Source organism: Pseudonaja textilis, chromosome 18 (assembly GCF_049901715.1).
Source record: "Pseudonaja textilis isolate UNSWEBS1 chromosome 18, rPseTex1.2, whole genome shotgun sequence".
NCBI lineage: Eukaryota > Metazoa > Chordata > Lepidosauria > Squamata > Elapidae > Pseudonaja > Pseudonaja textilis.
The window spans coordinates 6,107,597-6,125,208 of NC_142007.1; the positions used below are offsets into that span (position 1 = coordinate 6,107,597).

The following is a 17,612-nucleotide window of genomic DNA, read 5'->3' on the forward strand; positions in this document are numbered from 1 at the left end:
AACTACAGGCGGGATCTCTTTTTGCCTCCGGGCACGCCCAGCCTTTTGGACGCGACACCGGACTTTTCTCCTTCCGCCACGCCTATCATGGCGCCCCCTTTCCCCACTTTGACCTTCTGGGGCTGGCCAAAGCGCATGCGCTTCACGCCCGCCAGGCGGAGCCTCGCCCGGCTCCGCCCACGCGCGCATGCGCCTCACGTCGAGCCGCCCCGCCTTGACCCGCGCCCTCTTTTTCCCCCCTCCTCCCCTTCCCGGTTGGGACAGCTGCAAGATGGCGTCGGCGTCTGCCACGGCGGCCGGGAAGGTCCAAGCTCTGCGCGAAGTCGGCCGCCGCGGGGCCTGCGGGCGCCCGCTCAAGAGGCAGGAAGAGCTGTGAAGCCGGCGGGGCGACCTGAGGTGAGGCGGCGGCGGCGGCGACGACGACGGCGGGCCTCGGTTTTTCCTCATTTCCCAGCGAACGCGCGCGCGGCCCCCTCCTTCTTCCGAGGCGCCCTTCGCACCCTCGGGAGCGCTCGCCGCCTCCGACCCGGGTGAGAAGGAGGAGGAGGAGGAGGTGGTGGTGATGAGGGAATCCACGTGCCCTGCCCGGCCGGCCGGCCAAGCGCGGCCTCTCGGCTCCCCCGGGGACCGCGGCGGGTCTCTTGGCCTGGGGACGGCCTTTCTCCTTCGGCCCTGGGCTGCCGTTGCGAGGCGGGGGTGGGGATGCCCGGATGCCGCCTCTCTCCCGATCAACAGCGGCTGCAAGGCTGCCGGGAAGCCGATGGCGCAGAGACCGCTGAAAGGCTGGAGGAGGGAAGCCAAACCGCCCTCTCCGCCTCCGTTGGGCCGGTTCCGGCCTTCGTTGGATCCATTAAGGGGGGGAGGATGTTCAACGTCAGCCGGCTGGATTTAAAAGGGGAGGGGGCGACTCCTCGCTGAATCAACCCAGGATAGAAGCTGGAAGGGGCCTTGGAGGTCTTCTAGTCCAGCCCCCTGATCGAGTAGGAGACCCCATGTCCCGGAGTGTTGAAGCATCCACAACTTGTGAAGGGGGGAAGTTGCCCCTCTTGATTGTCCTCACTGTCAATCAATCAATCCGAATAGAGCTGGAAGGGGGGGGCCTTGGAGGTCTTCTAGTCCAGCCCCCTGCTCGAGTAGGAAGCCTTATGCCATTTCAGACAAATGGTTCTCCAGTCTCTTCTTAAAAGCCTCCAGCGATGAGAGCAACCAGCACTTATGGTGGCAAGCAGTTCCACTGGTTAATTGTCTTCCCTGTTAGGAAGTTTCTCTTTAATTCCAGGTTGCTTCTTTCCCTTGGTCAGTTTCCATCCATTGTTTCTTCTCTTACCTTCAGGTGCTTTGGAGAATCATTTGACCCACCCTCTTCTTTGTGGCAGCCCCTCAAATACTGCAATATTGCTATCATGTCACCCCTAATTCTTCTTTTCTTTAGACTAGCCAGACCCAATTCCTGCAACCATTCATCATATATTTCAGCCTCCAGTCCCCTAATCATCCTGGATGCTCTTCTCTGCACTCTTTCCAGAGTCTCAACATCTCTTTATTTTATAGTGTGGTGACCAAAACTGGATGCAGTATTCTAGGTGAGGTCTTACTTAAGGCTTTGTAAGAGTGGTACTAGTACCTCATGCGATCTTAACTGAACCCCTCTCTGTTAATGCAACTTAGGATTGTTGTCTGGGACAGTTGAACAACATGTGTGCAGGGGTGGGATTCAACCGGCGTTACTACTGGTTCAGTGATTACGTTTTGCGTGCAGGCGCACCTGACACACAGTGTTCACACGTGTAAAATAACCTTAGGCTGTGCCTCCTGGACAGCTGAAAAGCGCTGCCCACAGGTGGGCCGTTACAAAATGCTCTTCTTTCCTGCTTTTTCAACCTCAGCTGTGCCGCGCAAAGCAACTGAGGTTGAAAAAGCAGGAAATAAAGGACAGGTAAGAGCCCAGGCGGGCGGGTAGGTGGGCTGGTTCTGTGTCTGCTGCTCTTCAGAGCTACTGGTTCTTTAGAACTGGGTAGAACCAGTAGCATCCGACCCCTGCATGGGTGTGAGCTTGCTGCCCTGGGGGAATCCTGGCCGATTTGAGCCTTGGGGAGCTATGCGGGAGAAGGGAAGACCTGTAGAAAGTGTAGAGACTGTAAACCTGTCGTTGCTTCCGTCGTCTTGCAACGGAAAGTTTTCAGGCCTTCAGATTCATTCCCCGTTAAGCTATTGGAAACATTGGCCCAATCTGGCAATTAAGGGAGCTATTTTTCTCTTTTCTGTTCTGTATCATGTCTGATGCCCGATGTTTTCTGACCCTGAAGCTTGAAAGAAAAGGGGGTCCCCTCCCATCACGTTTGGGAGATGGCCGGACAACTGGCTCCATTTTTGTCTCATCTTCGCACACTTCCACCCACCCTTCCAATTAAGCTTCAATAATTTGCATTTATATCCCCTACTTCCTGCTGATGGAGGACCCAGTTCTGAACGTAAATGACACTGCCTGTAGCACAGAGCAGATAAGAAGCCCCCTCCCTCCAACGAAGGGCCAGGACATCACTGTTTGCAGAGCCTGTTCGGTAAGAAGCCAGAGACAGAATCAGAATAGGCTGGAGGCATTGGCTCAATCTGGCAAGATCCTGTCTTAGCACTTCAGACAAGTGAACATTGTCCAGCCTCAATCTGGCAAAACCTCCAGTGATGGGAGCACCCACAATTTCCAGTGGCACACTGTTCCACTGGTTAATTGTCCTCACTCTTAGGAAGAAGTTTCTCCTCAATTCCAGGTTGCTTCTCTCTCTTTATCAGTTTCTATCTGTTGCTTCTTGTCCTGCTCTCTGGTCCTTTGGAGCAGGGGTCTCCAACCTTGGCAACGTTAAGACTTGGGGACTTCAACTCCCAGAATTCCTCAGACAGCTGTCTGAGGAATTCTGGGAGTTGAAGTCCACAAGTCTAACATTGCCATGGTTGAAGACCCCTGCTTTGGAGAACAGCTTAACACTCCCCTTCTTTGTGGCAGCCCCTCAAATATTAGAATACAGGATTCAACATTTAAAAGCTTTAAAAAAAGGCTACGTTCAGAAGCCAAGATAATGTCTTCCTCTTGTGGAGGAGCCGAGGGAGAATCCGTGGGATTGCTCACCTGTGGGCCCCTGCTTCGTTCCTTGCATCCTTTTTTGAGTCTCTTTTTCCCACTCTTTCCATCCAAGCCATCCCGGAAACCGTGCAAAAGGTTCGTCAGCGGTCTGTGAGGAAATTCCCGGATGGATCTTTCTAACGGGCAGCATTCCATATATTTTTTTTTCTTCCCCCGGATAAGCAGAGTCGTAAATTCACTTGCACGACATCTGGGAGATTCTCAGGGGGGGAGGGAGCGACGGGCATCTTCCTTGATCCTTTGGGGGGGGTGGGGAGGTGAGTGGTACTGTTGCCCCTTTGATCTTTTCCTGAAGGAAGTGTTACTCAGGGATCTGAACGGTCGGGGAGGATGTAATTAGTAAACAGCTGCGGTGGGCAAGAAACCCTTTCAAACAGCTTCGCCTGGCAAGTCTCAACATCTTTTTTTTATAGTGTGTGTTTTTTAGTTCTAGACTGCCCCTCTCCTTGGTTAGTTTCCATCCGTTGCTTCTTTTTGTGCTTTGGAAAATAGGTGGATTCCCTCTTCATTGCGGCAGCCCCTCAAATCTTGGTAGGCTGCTCTCCTGTCTCCCCTGGTCCTTCTCTTCCCTAGACTAGCCAGGCATGGTTGCTGCAGCCGTTCTTCATCTATTTTGGCCTCAGCCCTGTCCCCACGTCTTCTTCTTCTCTTTCTCACAGGAAGTTGCTTCTTAAAAGGCTGAAGCTCCAAACCAGGGGTCGAAACTGGGGGGTGGGATTCACTCCACAAGATCTCAACATCTTTGGAGTCCCACCAGGTGTATCTCTCTCGGGAGTGGGACCTGCACCATTCTCTGCCTCCCCACTTTAATGGGTCGGGTAGATGTGACCGGCAACAGATGTTCCCTTAGATCAGGGTTGTCCAACCTTGGCAACTTTAAGCCTGGAGGACTTCAACTCCCAGAATTCCCCAGCCAGCGAAGCTTTAAGCCTGGAGGACTTCAACTCCCAGAATTCTGGGAATTGAAGTCCTCCAGATGTTCCCTTAGATCAGGGGTGTCCAACCTTGGCAACTTTAAGCCTGGAGGACTTCAACTCCCAGAATTCCCCAGCCAGCGAAGCTTTAAGCCTGGAGGACTTCAACTCCCAGAATTCCCCAGCCAGCAAAGCTTTAAGCCTGGAGGACTTCAACTCCCAGAATTCTGGGAGTTGAAGTCCTCCAGGCTTAAAGTTGCCAAGGTTGGACACCCCTGCCTTAGATCACCTGATCCCAAGCCATGAAGGGCTTTAAAGGGGACAACCAGCACCTTGAATTGCACCCGGAAGCAAATCGGCCACCAATGCAGCTCCTGCAGAAGAGGTGACAGATGTGCACACCGGAGTCTGCACAAAACCAATATGACTGCCTCATGAGCCCATTTTCTTTTCTCTCTCTCTCTCCTTTTTATTGATTTTCTAGTACCGTCTTTTCTGGACTATAGAGCGCATCGGAATATAAGCCGCACCCACTAAATTTTAAAAGAAAAAAATATCTTTACATATATTAGCTGCACCAGACTATAAGCCGCAGATATATGCGTTGTGAAACGAGATATTTACGCAGAAAGAGAAGAATGCTCTTCGCATGCGGCCAGACTTCTCCAACGTCTCACCATTGATTCGTTAACGCCAAGCTTACGTGCAGCGGCTCTATTTCCTTCCTGGATAGACAGATCGATTGCTTTCAACTTAAAAGCTGCCTCATACGCTTTTCTTTGTGTACTTTCCATGATGAGGGTGTGACAAATATTTTGTGTTCGTGCGTGTTCGTGCTGCTTGCGTCGAGCGCGCCAAAAACTACCGGTAGCGTCGTCGTCTTTGCACTGACCTCTTGCGTCTGTCACGTTTTTGCACCCGCCCTGATGGCAGTTAGCGAAGAAAAATCTATAGATAAGCTGCATTGTTGTACAAGCCGCAGGGTTCAAAGCGTGGGAAAAAAGTAGTGGCTTATAGTCCGGAAAATATGGTAAATACATTTCTTAGTGCTGAATAAACATAGTGTTGGCTTGGGTATTTAATGTGCTCAACAAGACAAACTTGCATTCTTAATCTCCACCTCCCTTTTCCCCCAACTATTCCACATTTGATAATAGCCCACATCTTCTTTCTGTCTAATTTTTAATGTCCAATCTATCCATTTCCTGCACCATCTAGTATTTTCTTGACTATCTCTTTATATCAGAGGTCTCCAAACTTGGCAACTTTAAGACTTGCGGACTTCAACTCCCAGAATTCTAGCTGGCTCCTGGAGAATTCGGGGAGTTGAAACCCACAAGTCTTAAAGTTGCCAAGTTTGGGGACCCCTGCTTTATATCTTTATTTTTTCCAGGAATTGTGCAAATATTTGCACCAGCCTAAGCCCATTTTCTAGGGGTTCCTGAGTTGCCCAGCTCAACATCTTGATATGGGCCTCTAAGATAAGGTATCCCCCCGCCCTCCGGCCAGTAACCCATAGCCTTTTCCCTCCCCCCCACTTTTTTTTGGGAAGCAGGAGACTGGAATGCCATGGCTAACTCAGAGAGCGACGACGACAGCTTCATGGCTGTGGATTCCGAGGACACCGTGGCGGAAGGGACCATGGACCAGGAGGAGGGAGTGTGTGCTGCTGCTCGGCCAGAGGAGGAAGAAGAAGAGGAGGAAGGGGCTCGGCCTCACCGATCCATGCAGGAGTTGCCGGAAGAGGTGCTGGAGTATATCTTGTCCTTCCTCTCCCCGTATCAGGAGCACAAAACGGCCGCCCTGGTTTGCAAGCAGTGGTATCGACTCATCAAAGGTACAGGAAAGGGTGTTATTATTATTTCTTCTTCTTCTTCTTCTTCTTCTTCTTCTTCTTCTTCTTCTTCTTCTTCTTCTTCTTCTTCTTCTCCTTCTCCTTCTCCTTCTCCTTCTCCTTCTCCTCCTTCTTCTCCTTCTCCTTCTTCCTCCTCCTCCTCCTCCTCCTCCTCCTCCTCCATTGCCCAGATTCCACCCTGCGAGGGATTATGGGATTGTTAAAAGAGGACGATGAGGCGGATGATTGGTAACAAGCGAGACTCCGCAACTCTTGGGCTTTTCTCTGAGCTTGAGGACTTCCTGTGAGGTGCCAGCTTCTACTACTAGTCTCCGGGCATGAGAACACAGAGTGTGTGTGTTGGCTTCCTGTGTTACGCTGCCTCCCTCTCAAAAGAAGCGGAGACCCCGTAAATCTCGGCCTTTCTTCCTTTTGTCTGCCCCGAGATCCGTCCCCAGTCCCAACTCTCTCGCTCTTCCTCCTCCCAGGTGTCGCCCACCAGTGTTACCACGGCTTCATCAGGTCCGTCCAGGAAGGGAACATTCAGTGGGAGAGCCGCACCTACCCCTATCCCGGGACTCCCATCACTCAGCGCTTCTCGCACAGTGAGTACTCGCTGGCCCCAAGATGCCCCGTGGGGAAGGCCACGCTCGCCCCTTTCCCGGAGAAGCTGGATGGTATGGGGGCACAGACTGCGGGGAGGCTGCAGCATCCGAGGAGAGGAGAGGCCCCTCGCTTAGCCGGGAAGCGGAAGGTTTCTAGGAGAAGCCGCTTCTGGAGCGGCCTCTAACGGAGTCAGATCTCTCGCTTGCTTGAACACTGATCATAGGGGGAAAAAAAGAGGAAGGTTCACTTCAAGGCTGTGAGAGGAAGGAAGGTGGCCTTTTTTATTTCCAAGTGTTTAGACTTCTCCCATTTCCTCCAGGCGAGTTCTGGTGAGCGGAAGGCCAAGATTGGGTAGCTATGTAAAATAGCACGTTTTTTTTTTTTTCAAACCAGGCGATCGGGGTCAGTTAGGGACAACCATAAAATCTGTCTGGACTCCTCCATTTCAAAGGAGATTAAACAATAGCAACAGCAATAGTCCTTAGACACCTCTGCCGCTTCACAGCGCTTTACAGCCCTCCCTAAGCGGTTGACAGAGTCAGCCTCTTGCCCCCAACAATCTGGGTCCTCGTTTTACCGACGTCACAAGGATGGAAGGCTGAGTCAACCTTCAGCCGGTGAGAATCGAACTGCTGGCAGTGGGCAGAGTTAGCCTGCTAGATTTCATTCTAATCCCTGCACTACCGCGGCTTAGATAGTAATAGCACTTAGACTTACATACCGCTTCACACTGCTTCACAGCCCTCTCTAAGCAGTTGACAGAGTCAGCCTCTTGTCCCCAAACAATCTGGGTCCTCATTTTACCAACCCTGGAAGGACGGAAGGCTGACTCAACCTTAAGCCAATTAGGATCGAACTGCCGACTGCAGAATTAGCCTGCAATACTGCCTTCTGACCACTCATAATCCCACTGATCCTTCAGGATGGGGGTGGATGGATGGTATTCAGGACAGGAAGTGGGGTCACTAAATAATACACAAAAAGGATCCGTGGGGTAGAGTGCACCTTGTGGGAGAGGGAAATTGTGGCTTTCCTGGGAGACGGGGGAGTGTTGTGGTGGGCAAGAAGCTCTAAAGCTGGCCTGTTTTTGCTCTGCTACTTTCTAGGTGCTTGTTACTACGATGCCAACCAGTCCATGTACGTCTTTGGGGGCTGCACCCAGAGCAGTTGCAACGCAGCTTTTAACGACCTCTGGAGACTTGACCTGAACAGCAAGGAATGGATCCGGCCCTTGGCCTCAGGTGAGGGGCATGTCTTGGGTAGTTGCGGCAGCTGCCCCAGGAGGGCTTCTAGGGAAAGGAGCTGCTGGGAGCCCAGTGCCCACCGCGGAGCAGCAGTGGGGAGGGGACCTACTGGCTTCCTTCATGCTGGGAGAAACTTGGACACCTGCAGCCAGGTGGAGGCAGGCCTGACTCAGGGGCTGCAGCCCCTGTTTGATTTCCTCCATTCTGTGTCAACTCATGAAATCTGTGATGACCCAGGGTGGGATACAAAACAAACACAGTCACAGAAAACAGGGGAAGCCCCTTTTATTCCTTCACTTTGCTTCCAAGCTCTGAATACCTTTGACGGAAGACCAAAAAAACTCCCACACAAACAGTTACACGAAAAAGGGAAAAAAACAACACAAACCAGGCAAGATAAGGGCTGGAGGATGTCCACAGACAACACACACTGGGAAGGACGCCAAACTCAGAGAGGAACTATAAATTAGAGATATTTACATGCTTCGTTTCCAGCGTTCGCCCATATGCAGTTCCGTCCTCTTGTTCAGTGTCACAGCTGCAGCCCACTGAAGGGGATCAAGGCCCTCTCCTCCCCCATAGACCACGTCTCTCCCTTATCCTCTCCTCCCTACGTGCCCTAGGATGGATAGGGGATGGGCCTAGGTCCTCCTCTGTCTGCCCAGCCGGCCCCTGCCCTTCCCCAGCCGCCTCCACAACCTCTGGAGCCACACTTCCACTCCCTGTTGGCTGTTCCTCCTCTTCCTCAGAGTCAGACTCCACCACGGGCAGGACAAAATATTTCTATGGTCTTTTTAGAGTTGCCAACAGAAAAGGAGTTGGGGAAAGGGCTCCTGACACTCTGCCTTTGGGTTGGGTGTCCCCAAGACCCTGTTCTCCTTCACAGCTCTCTAGCTATCGGGAGCGGAGACCGTATTATTGGGGAGCCAAGGGGAAAAGAGGTTTCCCCTTGCAAAGGAAAGCCAGGTGGGAAGGGACACCGAATCCTCTGCGGGGGGCCGCCTTGAGGGCATCCAAGTCCCTCAGGCGGCTCCAATCGGCCAATTCCAGAGGGATGACTCTGGTGAGAAGCGGTGGCAGCTCCCGCTTCGCCTCCAGGAGGGGAGGGGCGGGAAGCTCTCTGGCGGCCCTGCCTGCCTGTTTCTCACCCTCTCCTCCAGGCCAAGGGCTCCCTGGGCGTTCCCTGGGACAGGTATGTGATCAAGCTGATCAGACATGTCTCTGCTAGTTAGAGCCACCAGCCAGAAAAGAGTGTGGGAAATGAGCAGGTTCTCACAATCCTCTGGTTCACACCAGGAGGACAATCCCTTTGTCGTAAACAAAAGCCTCCCTCCCCATTCAAATCTCAAGCGTGTCGATACAAAATACATTTTGGCTAGGTGCTCGGGCTCTCTCTCTCTCTCTCTCTCTCTCTCTCTCTCTCTCTCTCTCTCTCTCTCTCTCTCTCACACACACACACACACACACACACACACACTATGATTTTTTTAAATGTAAACATTCCATCTTCCATTAAACAGTGTGTCACCTGGCTACAAATATCTCTGTGTAATAAGAATTTACAACAGTACGCATTACATTAATATTGATTTTCTAATCTTATAATTGTGATTTTGTATATAATAAACCTATTCATTTTTCCCTTTTAACATATCTTTCGGTAAGAATATAGTGAGAGTATTAATAATCATTTCAATAACAGTCATCATATTGTTTACATCTCTGTCCTAATCATACTTTCTATATTTCACTAATCTCTGCATTCTCGCAAGGCAACAGCATTTCTGACTGCCTCCAAAGAAGGGGTTTACTGCAGGAAGACTTTTTGGGGGATACAGAAGGAGGGTCAGCACTTGAGACTTTCAAGAAGAGACTGGACTGCCATTTGTCAGAAATGGTGTAGGGGTTCCCGCTTGGGCAGGGGGTTGGACTAGATGACCTACAAGGCCCCTTCTGATTAAATTTTTCTCCTCTAGCCATTGATAAAATAATTCCCATGTCATATAATATCCGGTTTGTTCTTCTTAATTGCTAGCATTAATCTATTCATTTCTGCACATTCTAATATTTTCCTAATCCCATTCTCGTCAGTAGGAATCTCTTCACTTTTCCAATTTTGTGCCAATACAGTTCTAGCTGCAGTTAATACATGGATAATTAAATATTAAACCTATTTTGAGGTTTGAGACTGGGGACAACATCCGTCTCTTTAGGAAGGGAGGCCCAACCCCTGAAGCCTAGTTTGTTTGTTTTTTAAAGATCATCTTCAGAGTAAGGAGATTCTACCATTCTCTCGCGCCTTAGTTAGAAAGTTTTTTGAGTCCAAAAGATTTTTTTTTAAATGCCTTTATTTGCAGCCGTGCCGTTTTTATTATTTCCCCTCCTCAAATTCCCAAACTCCTGGCAAAACTTTCTTAGAGCTAAATTGGGCCTTTCTCACACTTCCCCTTTTTGAAAGAGAAAAGCCCTATAAACTGCTTAGCGAGAGCAGCAATTATAGGTTTCCGGAGCTGACGTGATTAAAGGACCGTGGGAGCTGAATTCCCAGGACTGGCAGACTTCTGGGAAAAAAAGAAAGCAAGACGTTTCTTAAGAGGCTCCTGGAAATTCAGCCCGTTCCAGGAAACACCTCAGAACTGCTAGGAAAGGGAACCAGTAGCCGGCCTTTCTGGTGGGCCTTGAAGTGCCCTCAGCATCCTCCCCCATTTTCCCCTGGATCATTGGTAGGGCCCTCGTGCCCCCCTGCTGTTTGGGTAGTTTTCCGAGCATCCCAGCAGGCAAAGGGGGGGCTATTTTGGGCCAGGCCTTCCTTCCGCTTGCCTCATCCTCGCCTCTTGCGGAATTCGGTGGCTTGTCTCCGGAGAATTGCCAGCCAAGAGCCGCCCACTGGGTTCTCCAGGGCTCTAGCTTTAGCTACCTCTTTTAGAAAGGTCTGGGATGGTTCCTTTGATAGGTCCCCGGGCCATAAATAGCCCCCTCCCCAATTAGGATCCCTGGGGTCAATAGCAAGCAAGTTCCCAAGGAGCGAGGTCAGCCCCCGCCCGCCCCCTCCAACGTACCTTTGTCATGCTGCTTTTTTGGAAGGGGCAACGGAGTACCCCCCACCCCTGTTTTTCTCAAGAGGGAACAGAGCTGTCTGGCCTCGGTGTATTCCTGGCCCCTGGCTTGCTTTCTTTGGAATCGGGCCCCTTCAATGTCTCAGCAAGCCTTAGAGACAGGATTGAAGGCAGACAGAGGCCCCAGTTCCCTTGGCTCTGGACACTCTGCCCTGCTCAGTGGGCAGCTCTGCTTCCCTTGCCAGGAGCACCGTCCAGTGGTACCCCTGAAACGGGATAAGTAGCTTTGAACATGGAGTGGTGCAGTAGCCTAGAAGTGGAGCTCTCGCCTCACAATCAGAAGGCTGTGAGTTCAATCCCAGGTAGAGTAGAAGAGAACAGAAGAGAAGGAGGGAAGATGAAAGGAGAATAGAATAGGATAGAATAGAATAGAATAGAATATAGAATAGGCTAGAATAGAATATAGAATAGGCTAGAGTAGAATAGAATATAGAATAGGCTAGAATAGAATAGAGGTAGGATAGAATAGAGGTAGGATAGAATAGAATAGAATAGAATAGAATAGAATAGAACAGAATAGAACAGAATAGAACAGAACAGAACAAACTAAGGAGTAGAGTAGAATAGAATAGAATAGAATAGAATAGAATAGAATAGAATAGAATAGAATAGAATAGAATAGGAAGGGACCTTGGAGGTCTTCTAGTCCAACCCCCTGCCTAGGCAGGAAACCCTATACCACTTCAGATGAATGGTTAGAGGGCAGATATCTCTCTCTGGACACACAGAATATATTTGCTGAAAAGAAAAAACTCAGCATTGGTGACAGGAAGGGCATCCGGCCAGTAAACACTCAGCTCTATTCAGTTGCCCAAACTCTGTCCCTCAAGGGATTATGGGGTCGTTAAAAGAGGATGATGATGATAATAACTAGCTTCGAACATTGCAGCCCAAAGCACTCCGCTCACCTATCTGCCTCCCAAGTCAGAATTGGACACCTGCCTCCAATAAAGTTTTCCTTTGAAGACAAAACTACGGATGGCGACAAACAGTGGCCTGGTTCAAATCGTTTGGCAGACAGTTTATCGCAAGTCAGTTGGCGAGGACGTTCTGAGGGAGGAAACGGCTCTGCCCCAAAATGACTCTGCCCAAAAGTGTTTCACTGCAGCCTCAACCACAAGGCTTAACCACCCGGAACCCCTTTGGGGACATCGCCTTAAAAAAAACCCCTCTCTTGCAGGTTCCTACCCGTCACCGAAAGCCGGAGCGACCCTTGTTGTGTATAAGGACCTGCTGGTGCTGTTCGGAGGCTGGACGCGGCCGAGCCCTTACCCCCTGCACCAGCCGGAGAGGTTCTTTGACGAAATACACACCTACTCACCTTCCAAAAATTGGTACGAGCATTTCAGCCGTTTTCAGGCGCCTGGTTTTTGCTGAGAAAAGAGGTGTGGGCAGCAACAGGCGCACGGCTGCCTTTTTTTTTTTTTTTGAGCGTTTAACCCTCCTCTTCCTCCTCCAGGTGGAACTGCGTGGTGACCACCCATGGCCCTCCTCCCATGGCCGGCCACTCCTCCTGTGTGATCCAAGACCGGATGATTGTCTTCGGAGGCTCTCTGGGGTCACGGCAGATGTAAGTCTCCAATGCTCCTCCTATTCTGAAGCTCCGCGTTCCCCGAAAAGCTATTTATTTATTGAATTTATAGTGCGGCCTATTTGCACATGGTGACTCAAGGCAGCTTACAGAACATAAAACCTCATTTAAAACAACAAAACTAACAAAAGAGAATCAAATAAATTAATATTGATTTGGGACTTCCGGTTTGAAGGGCTTCGGCGACAGATAGGAATCTGCGATTGTGCACGGTTTCTGTCTGGGCTGGCCGCTGGAGCGCCCCGAGCCGGCTGGTTTCGGGGCTAAGCCACCCAGTAGAGGTGGTGAAGAGGGGGGAGACCACCAGCAGGGTCGAGGGGAGCCGCATCTCTCCTCCTCAGCTGGCCATTACTCCCTTTCCCGAAGGCGGTAGGAGTGGTGGTCAGAAATGGCCACCTCAAAGAAGAACTCAATCGGAAAAGAACGTGCAGGAGGAAGATAATGGGCTCCGTCCCACTCTGGGTTCCCCAGGCCCGCTGGCAGAACCAGGTCTTCAGCACCTCCTGGAAGAATGTTAGAAAGGGGGCCGTTATAATCTCTGGAGGAATGATGTTCCAGAGAGAGGGAGCCACCACGTAGAAGGCCCTTCTTCTGGGTCCCACCAGGTTGGGCGTGGGACCTGCAGTGTTCCCTGCCTCCCTGCTCTAATGGGTGGGTAGATGTGACCGGCAAGAGACGGTCCCTCAGATAAACTGGCCCACCAGCACTTTGAATTGCACCCGGAAGCAAATCAACAGCCAATGCGGTTCCCGCAGGAGAGGTGATAGATGTGCACACTGCGGTCTGCACAAAGCCATGCGGGCCGCTGCATTTTGCACCAACTGGATGTCGCTGCACCTTCCATGTCGCTCTTCCCTGCAGGAGCAGCGACGTCTGGGTCCTTGATCTGGAGCACTGGACCTGGTCCAAGCCGAACATCTCCGGGCCTGGGCCTCACCCACGAGGAGGCCAATCCCAGGTAGCGTTCCAGCAGTTCTTGTCGTAAATGGGGCAGGCGGAAAACGTCCCGTTTTCCCTCCCAAGGAAACGAATCTTCCACCTCTCACATAAAAGCCCTGGCTTTTCCTGTAAGATTTGAGAGGAAGGGGAGCAAGTTGTCCTGGCATGGATTTTCCTAGCCGGAGCAGAAGCGGGAGATGGAAACTGAGACCGATGGGGGCAAAAAATTGCCCAAAGACAGACCTTCCCAGAGCCAAGAAGGTCCCGGTGGGAGCAGGGCCTGGCAGACCGTTTCCCACCAGACATGGCATCGTCCCAGAAGAGGCAACCCGTTGTGGCCTGTTGGCCGCCAACCCTCCATCAGCCGAATCAGAGGAGGCATGGGATCAGGGTCAGCATCAGGGCACCCTGGGAGCTCCAAGAGGGAAGGAGGGAGGGAGAGAGAGAGAGGGAGGGAGAGGGAGAGAGAGAGAGAGATGGTCGAAGCCTGGGCTGTCCGTCAGCCCTCAGATGGAGAGTCCACAGTCCCCAGGTCTGGAGGTGGCTGATGAACAGCCCTCAGGTCTGGAGGTGGTCTGGAGGAACAGCTGGGTCCAGTGCCTGATGCACAGATGCGCAGAAGGCAGAGGAGAGGAGAGCAGTGGAAATCTATGGGCCGGTCCTGGGGAAGGAAGAGCCACCACTACTAGCGAGACCCCACCTTAGCTCTGGGGATAAAAGGCCGGGGGCGGAGATGAATAGGTGTGGCACAATAGGACGTAATCCTGCATTTGAAAGGAACTCTCTTGCTGGGTCAGCCAGCCCTCCTGATAAAGGAATCTTTTGAGTTCACGTCAGAGGGTTGGTCATGTTTGGGGAGCTGCGTTCAGAACACAACTGATGAGTCTTCCCTCCATAAATTTGGGGGGTTTTAATTCGGCTTGCAAAGGGGGTGGGAAGGAATACCCCTGGCACTCCCTCCTCCCATCAGCGGACGGCATCGCCGCCTGTGCTAGCCGGGCCTCCTTCGATCTTCAGACTTTTCTTTCCCTGTTGTCACAGATTGTCATAGACGACGAAACCATCCTGGTCCTTGGGGGCTGCGGAGGTCCAAATGCGGTGAGTAGACGAAGCTAGGATCGTTCCGCCCCTTTTCTGCCCTTCCCTTTGTGTCTAGCACGGCGTCTGTTTGAAAAGGCTCCAGTCAACGCAGGGGCAATGCCCGTCTTCCTCAGGCCCCCAGGGTCTGAGTTGGCCCCTAGCAAAGGTTTTCTCCTTGGGGAGGTGACGCAGAAACCATCCTCTCCAGATGGAGGAAAGAGGGAGTAAAACAGGTGGCAAAACCTTTCGGGACCAAGAGAACAACGGTGGAGGAGGGCCAGGCAGACGGCGGGAGTGGGCGGAGGGTCCCGTCTTACGGGCGTTTGAGCTCTCACCCAATTTGCAGCTTTTCAAGGACGCCTGGTTGCTGCATATGAGATCCGACCGTCTGTGGGCCTGGCAGCCCCTGAAGGTGGAGAACGAGGACCACGGAGCCCCTGAGCTGTGGTGCCACCCGGCCTGCAAGGTGAACGGAGGGAAGGGCAAAAGACACACACACACACACCCTGACGAAATTCTTCTTCTTCCTCTTCCACATCTCGTCTTCCGCACCAATGAGATGGGCGGAGCAGCTCTGATTTCAAGAGTGTGATGCACTAAAAGCCTGTGACGGCGAACCTATGAAACATGCCACAGGTGGCCTGCGGAGCCATTTGTCCAGGCACGCAAGCTCCAGCCAAATTTACCTGTTCTGCGCATGCGTGCGCCTCCCAGCTGTTTTTCGGCCCATTTGAGGCCTTTTTCACCCTCCCTGGGGCTGGAGGACGAAAAACGGGGCTTCCGGAAGTGCCAAAACTGCCAAAACGGGCCTGTTTTTCGGCCTCCAAAGGCTGCAGAGGCTTCCCTCAACCTCCCAGGAAGGCGAAACGGCCTCAAACGGGCCGAAAATCAGCTGGGAGGTGCACATATGCACAGTACAGGTAAGGGGGGGAGGTTGCACACACCTGCACAGGGGGCACATTGTACTGAGCCGCAGCATGGCTCAGTGGGGGGGATGCCGGAGGGTTCCTTTTGTCTCCCCCGCCTCCTGTCTTGGGCTGAGCCCAGCTGCCTGTGGAACAGGTCTTGTGTCCGTCCTAGCTTAGCTGCTTCTTTTTCTTCCAGGTGGGGCAGTGCGTGGTCGTCTTCAGCCAAGCCCCCAGCGGGAGGGCTCCGCTTAGCCCTAGCTTGAACTCTCGTCCTTCTCCCATCAGCGCCACGCCGCCCGCCCTGCTTCCCGAGACACGAGAATGCCGCTCTCAGTCTCCCCTTCGGACTGCAGACGAGGCTCCCTGCGTGAACGGCCGGTGGGGCACCCTGAGACCTCGGGGGCAGAGGCAGACGCCCTGCGGGTCCCGGGAAGGGAGCCTGTCACCGGCCAGAGATGATAGCTCACCAGTGCTGAACGGCAGCGAGGCCTTGTCTCCTGGCCTCGTCGCCCCCGCCGCCGGGGCCTCTCCCGAAAGCCCTCTCCAGCTGCTGTCGCCCGGAGAAGGCTACGAACCGAAGGCGAGCCTTTCTCTGGCGCCCAGGCGGGGCTCTCTCCCCGACCAAAAGGACCTCCGACTGGCCGCCGTGGACTTAAACTGGGAGGGCAAACCCCCTTCTCTGGTTTGCCAGCTGGAGGTGGCAGACAGCAGGACGGTTGGCACGCTAGGCCTCAGGAACCCCCCGGATCAGACCAACGGCCTTCACACCCCGCCTCATGTCTCCAGCTCCCTGATGGGAGCGGTCTCTCCTAACGCGCTGCGGCGGAGCCTAGAGGCGGTCCAAGCGCTCTCCTCCAAGGCCCTGCCCACTTTGGCGGTCCGAAGCCCGCCCAGGGTGTCCTCGCCGGGGTCCCCGGGCGGCCAGAGCAGCGCCAACCTTGCCGAAGCAGCCGTCCCCGCTCCAGTTCGGTCTGGCTCTGCCCAAGGAGACGGGCACGCCTTACCACCCATTGCTCGCCGCCTGGGCCACCATCCGCCTCAGTCGTTGAACGTAGGCAAGCCTCTCTACCAGAGCGTGAACTGCAAGCCCATGCAGATGTACGTGCTGGACATCAAGGAGGTCAAAGGGCGCGGGTGGGTCCAGTGGAAGGTGTTCCACGGCAGCTCCGTGGTGGGGCCCCCCGAGACCAGCCTGCACACGGTGGTCCAGGGGCGGGGGGAAGTCATCATCTTCGGCGGCTTGATGGACAAGAAGCAGAACGTCAAGTACTATCCCAAAACCAACGCCTTGTACTTTGTGCGGGCAAAGAGATAATGCGGCCTCGGAGGCTCCCCCTCAACCAGTTAGTCCTGCACCCGGGCGCGCTGTCAAGCAGGCTGTGAATGTGGCTTTCCACCCACTAATAAAAGAGATCTAAGCAAATGGCACCCAGGACTTTCCTCCAATTCCCGGTGTGGGCAGGAGGGCCAGAGAAAGGGCAGTAGAAAGGGCAGTTAGAAAGCGCGGTAGGCTCAAAGATCCCCCTGGGGACACCTGGCCCAGCAGGACCTGGACGTAGCCGGGTGGCCTCTGAGCCCTCTGTCATTTCCGATGCCGGTGGGCAAAACGCCAAGGGAAGTGGCCAGGCGGGGCACCCAGGGGACAACACCCCACAGCCGGTTGGCGGTTTGAAGAAAGAGTCCAAAGGCCCAGTCCTAGTTTAGGGATAGCCACCCTCTGGCCTGGTGGCCTTCTAGTCCCTGGGGTGGGAATTGGGGTTTTGAAGGGGGCCTCCAGGAGAAGCAGAAGCCCCCCGGGGGCCTGGAGACCCCTCCCACTCCTTGGGGCTCTGGCTGTTTTTCCCTTAGAGCAGCCTATGAGCCAAGGTTTCCCTTACAGCAGGGTGGGTCTTCAAACTTGGCAGCGTTTAAGACTTGTGGACTTCAACTCCCAGAATTCCTCCTCCAGTCCTTGTTAGCTCGGGAATTCTAGGAGTTGAAGTCCCACAAGTCTTAAACTTGCCAAGTTTCAAGACCCTTGGATTAGAGAGAGAGATTAGGTAGGTAGGTAGATTGATTGATTGATTAGGTGGGTAGATTAGGTGGGTAGATAGAGATGGAGATAGAAGATAGATATTGTAGATCAAACTTGACAGCTTTTAAGATTTCTGGACTTCAGCTCCCAGAATTCCTCCTCCAGTCCATGTTAGCTCAGGAATTCTAGGAGTTGAAGTCCCACAAGTCTTAAACTTGCCAAGTTTG

The 17,612-nt window shown here is 52.9% G+C and overlaps 1 protein-coding gene across 2 annotated transcripts; it reads left to right on the forward strand.

Moving 5' to 3' along the window:
- Positions 1-247: 247 nt before the first annotated feature.
- FBXO42 (F-box protein 42) lies at positions 248-16,799 on the forward strand. Of its 2 annotated transcripts, none has more exons than XM_026715738.2 (10): positions 248-396; positions 5,606-5,890; positions 6,376-6,492; positions 7,600-7,734; positions 12,034-12,187; positions 12,313-12,423; positions 13,306-13,402; positions 14,425-14,481; positions 14,810-14,929; positions 15,568-16,799. In XM_026715738.2, the coding sequence occupies exons 2-10, from the start codon at positions 5,623-5,625 to the stop codon at positions 16,684-16,686; spliced, it is 2,178 nt and encodes a 725-aa protein (XP_026571523.1). In that variant the 5' UTR covers positions 248-396; positions 5,606-5,622; the 3' UTR covers positions 16,687-16,799. The 2 variants fall into 2 exon arrangements, with proteins under 2 accessions (XP_026571523.1, XP_026571522.1); XM_026715737.2 differs by having other exon boundaries at positions 5,609-5,890.
- Positions 16,800-17,612: the final 813 nt, after the last annotated feature.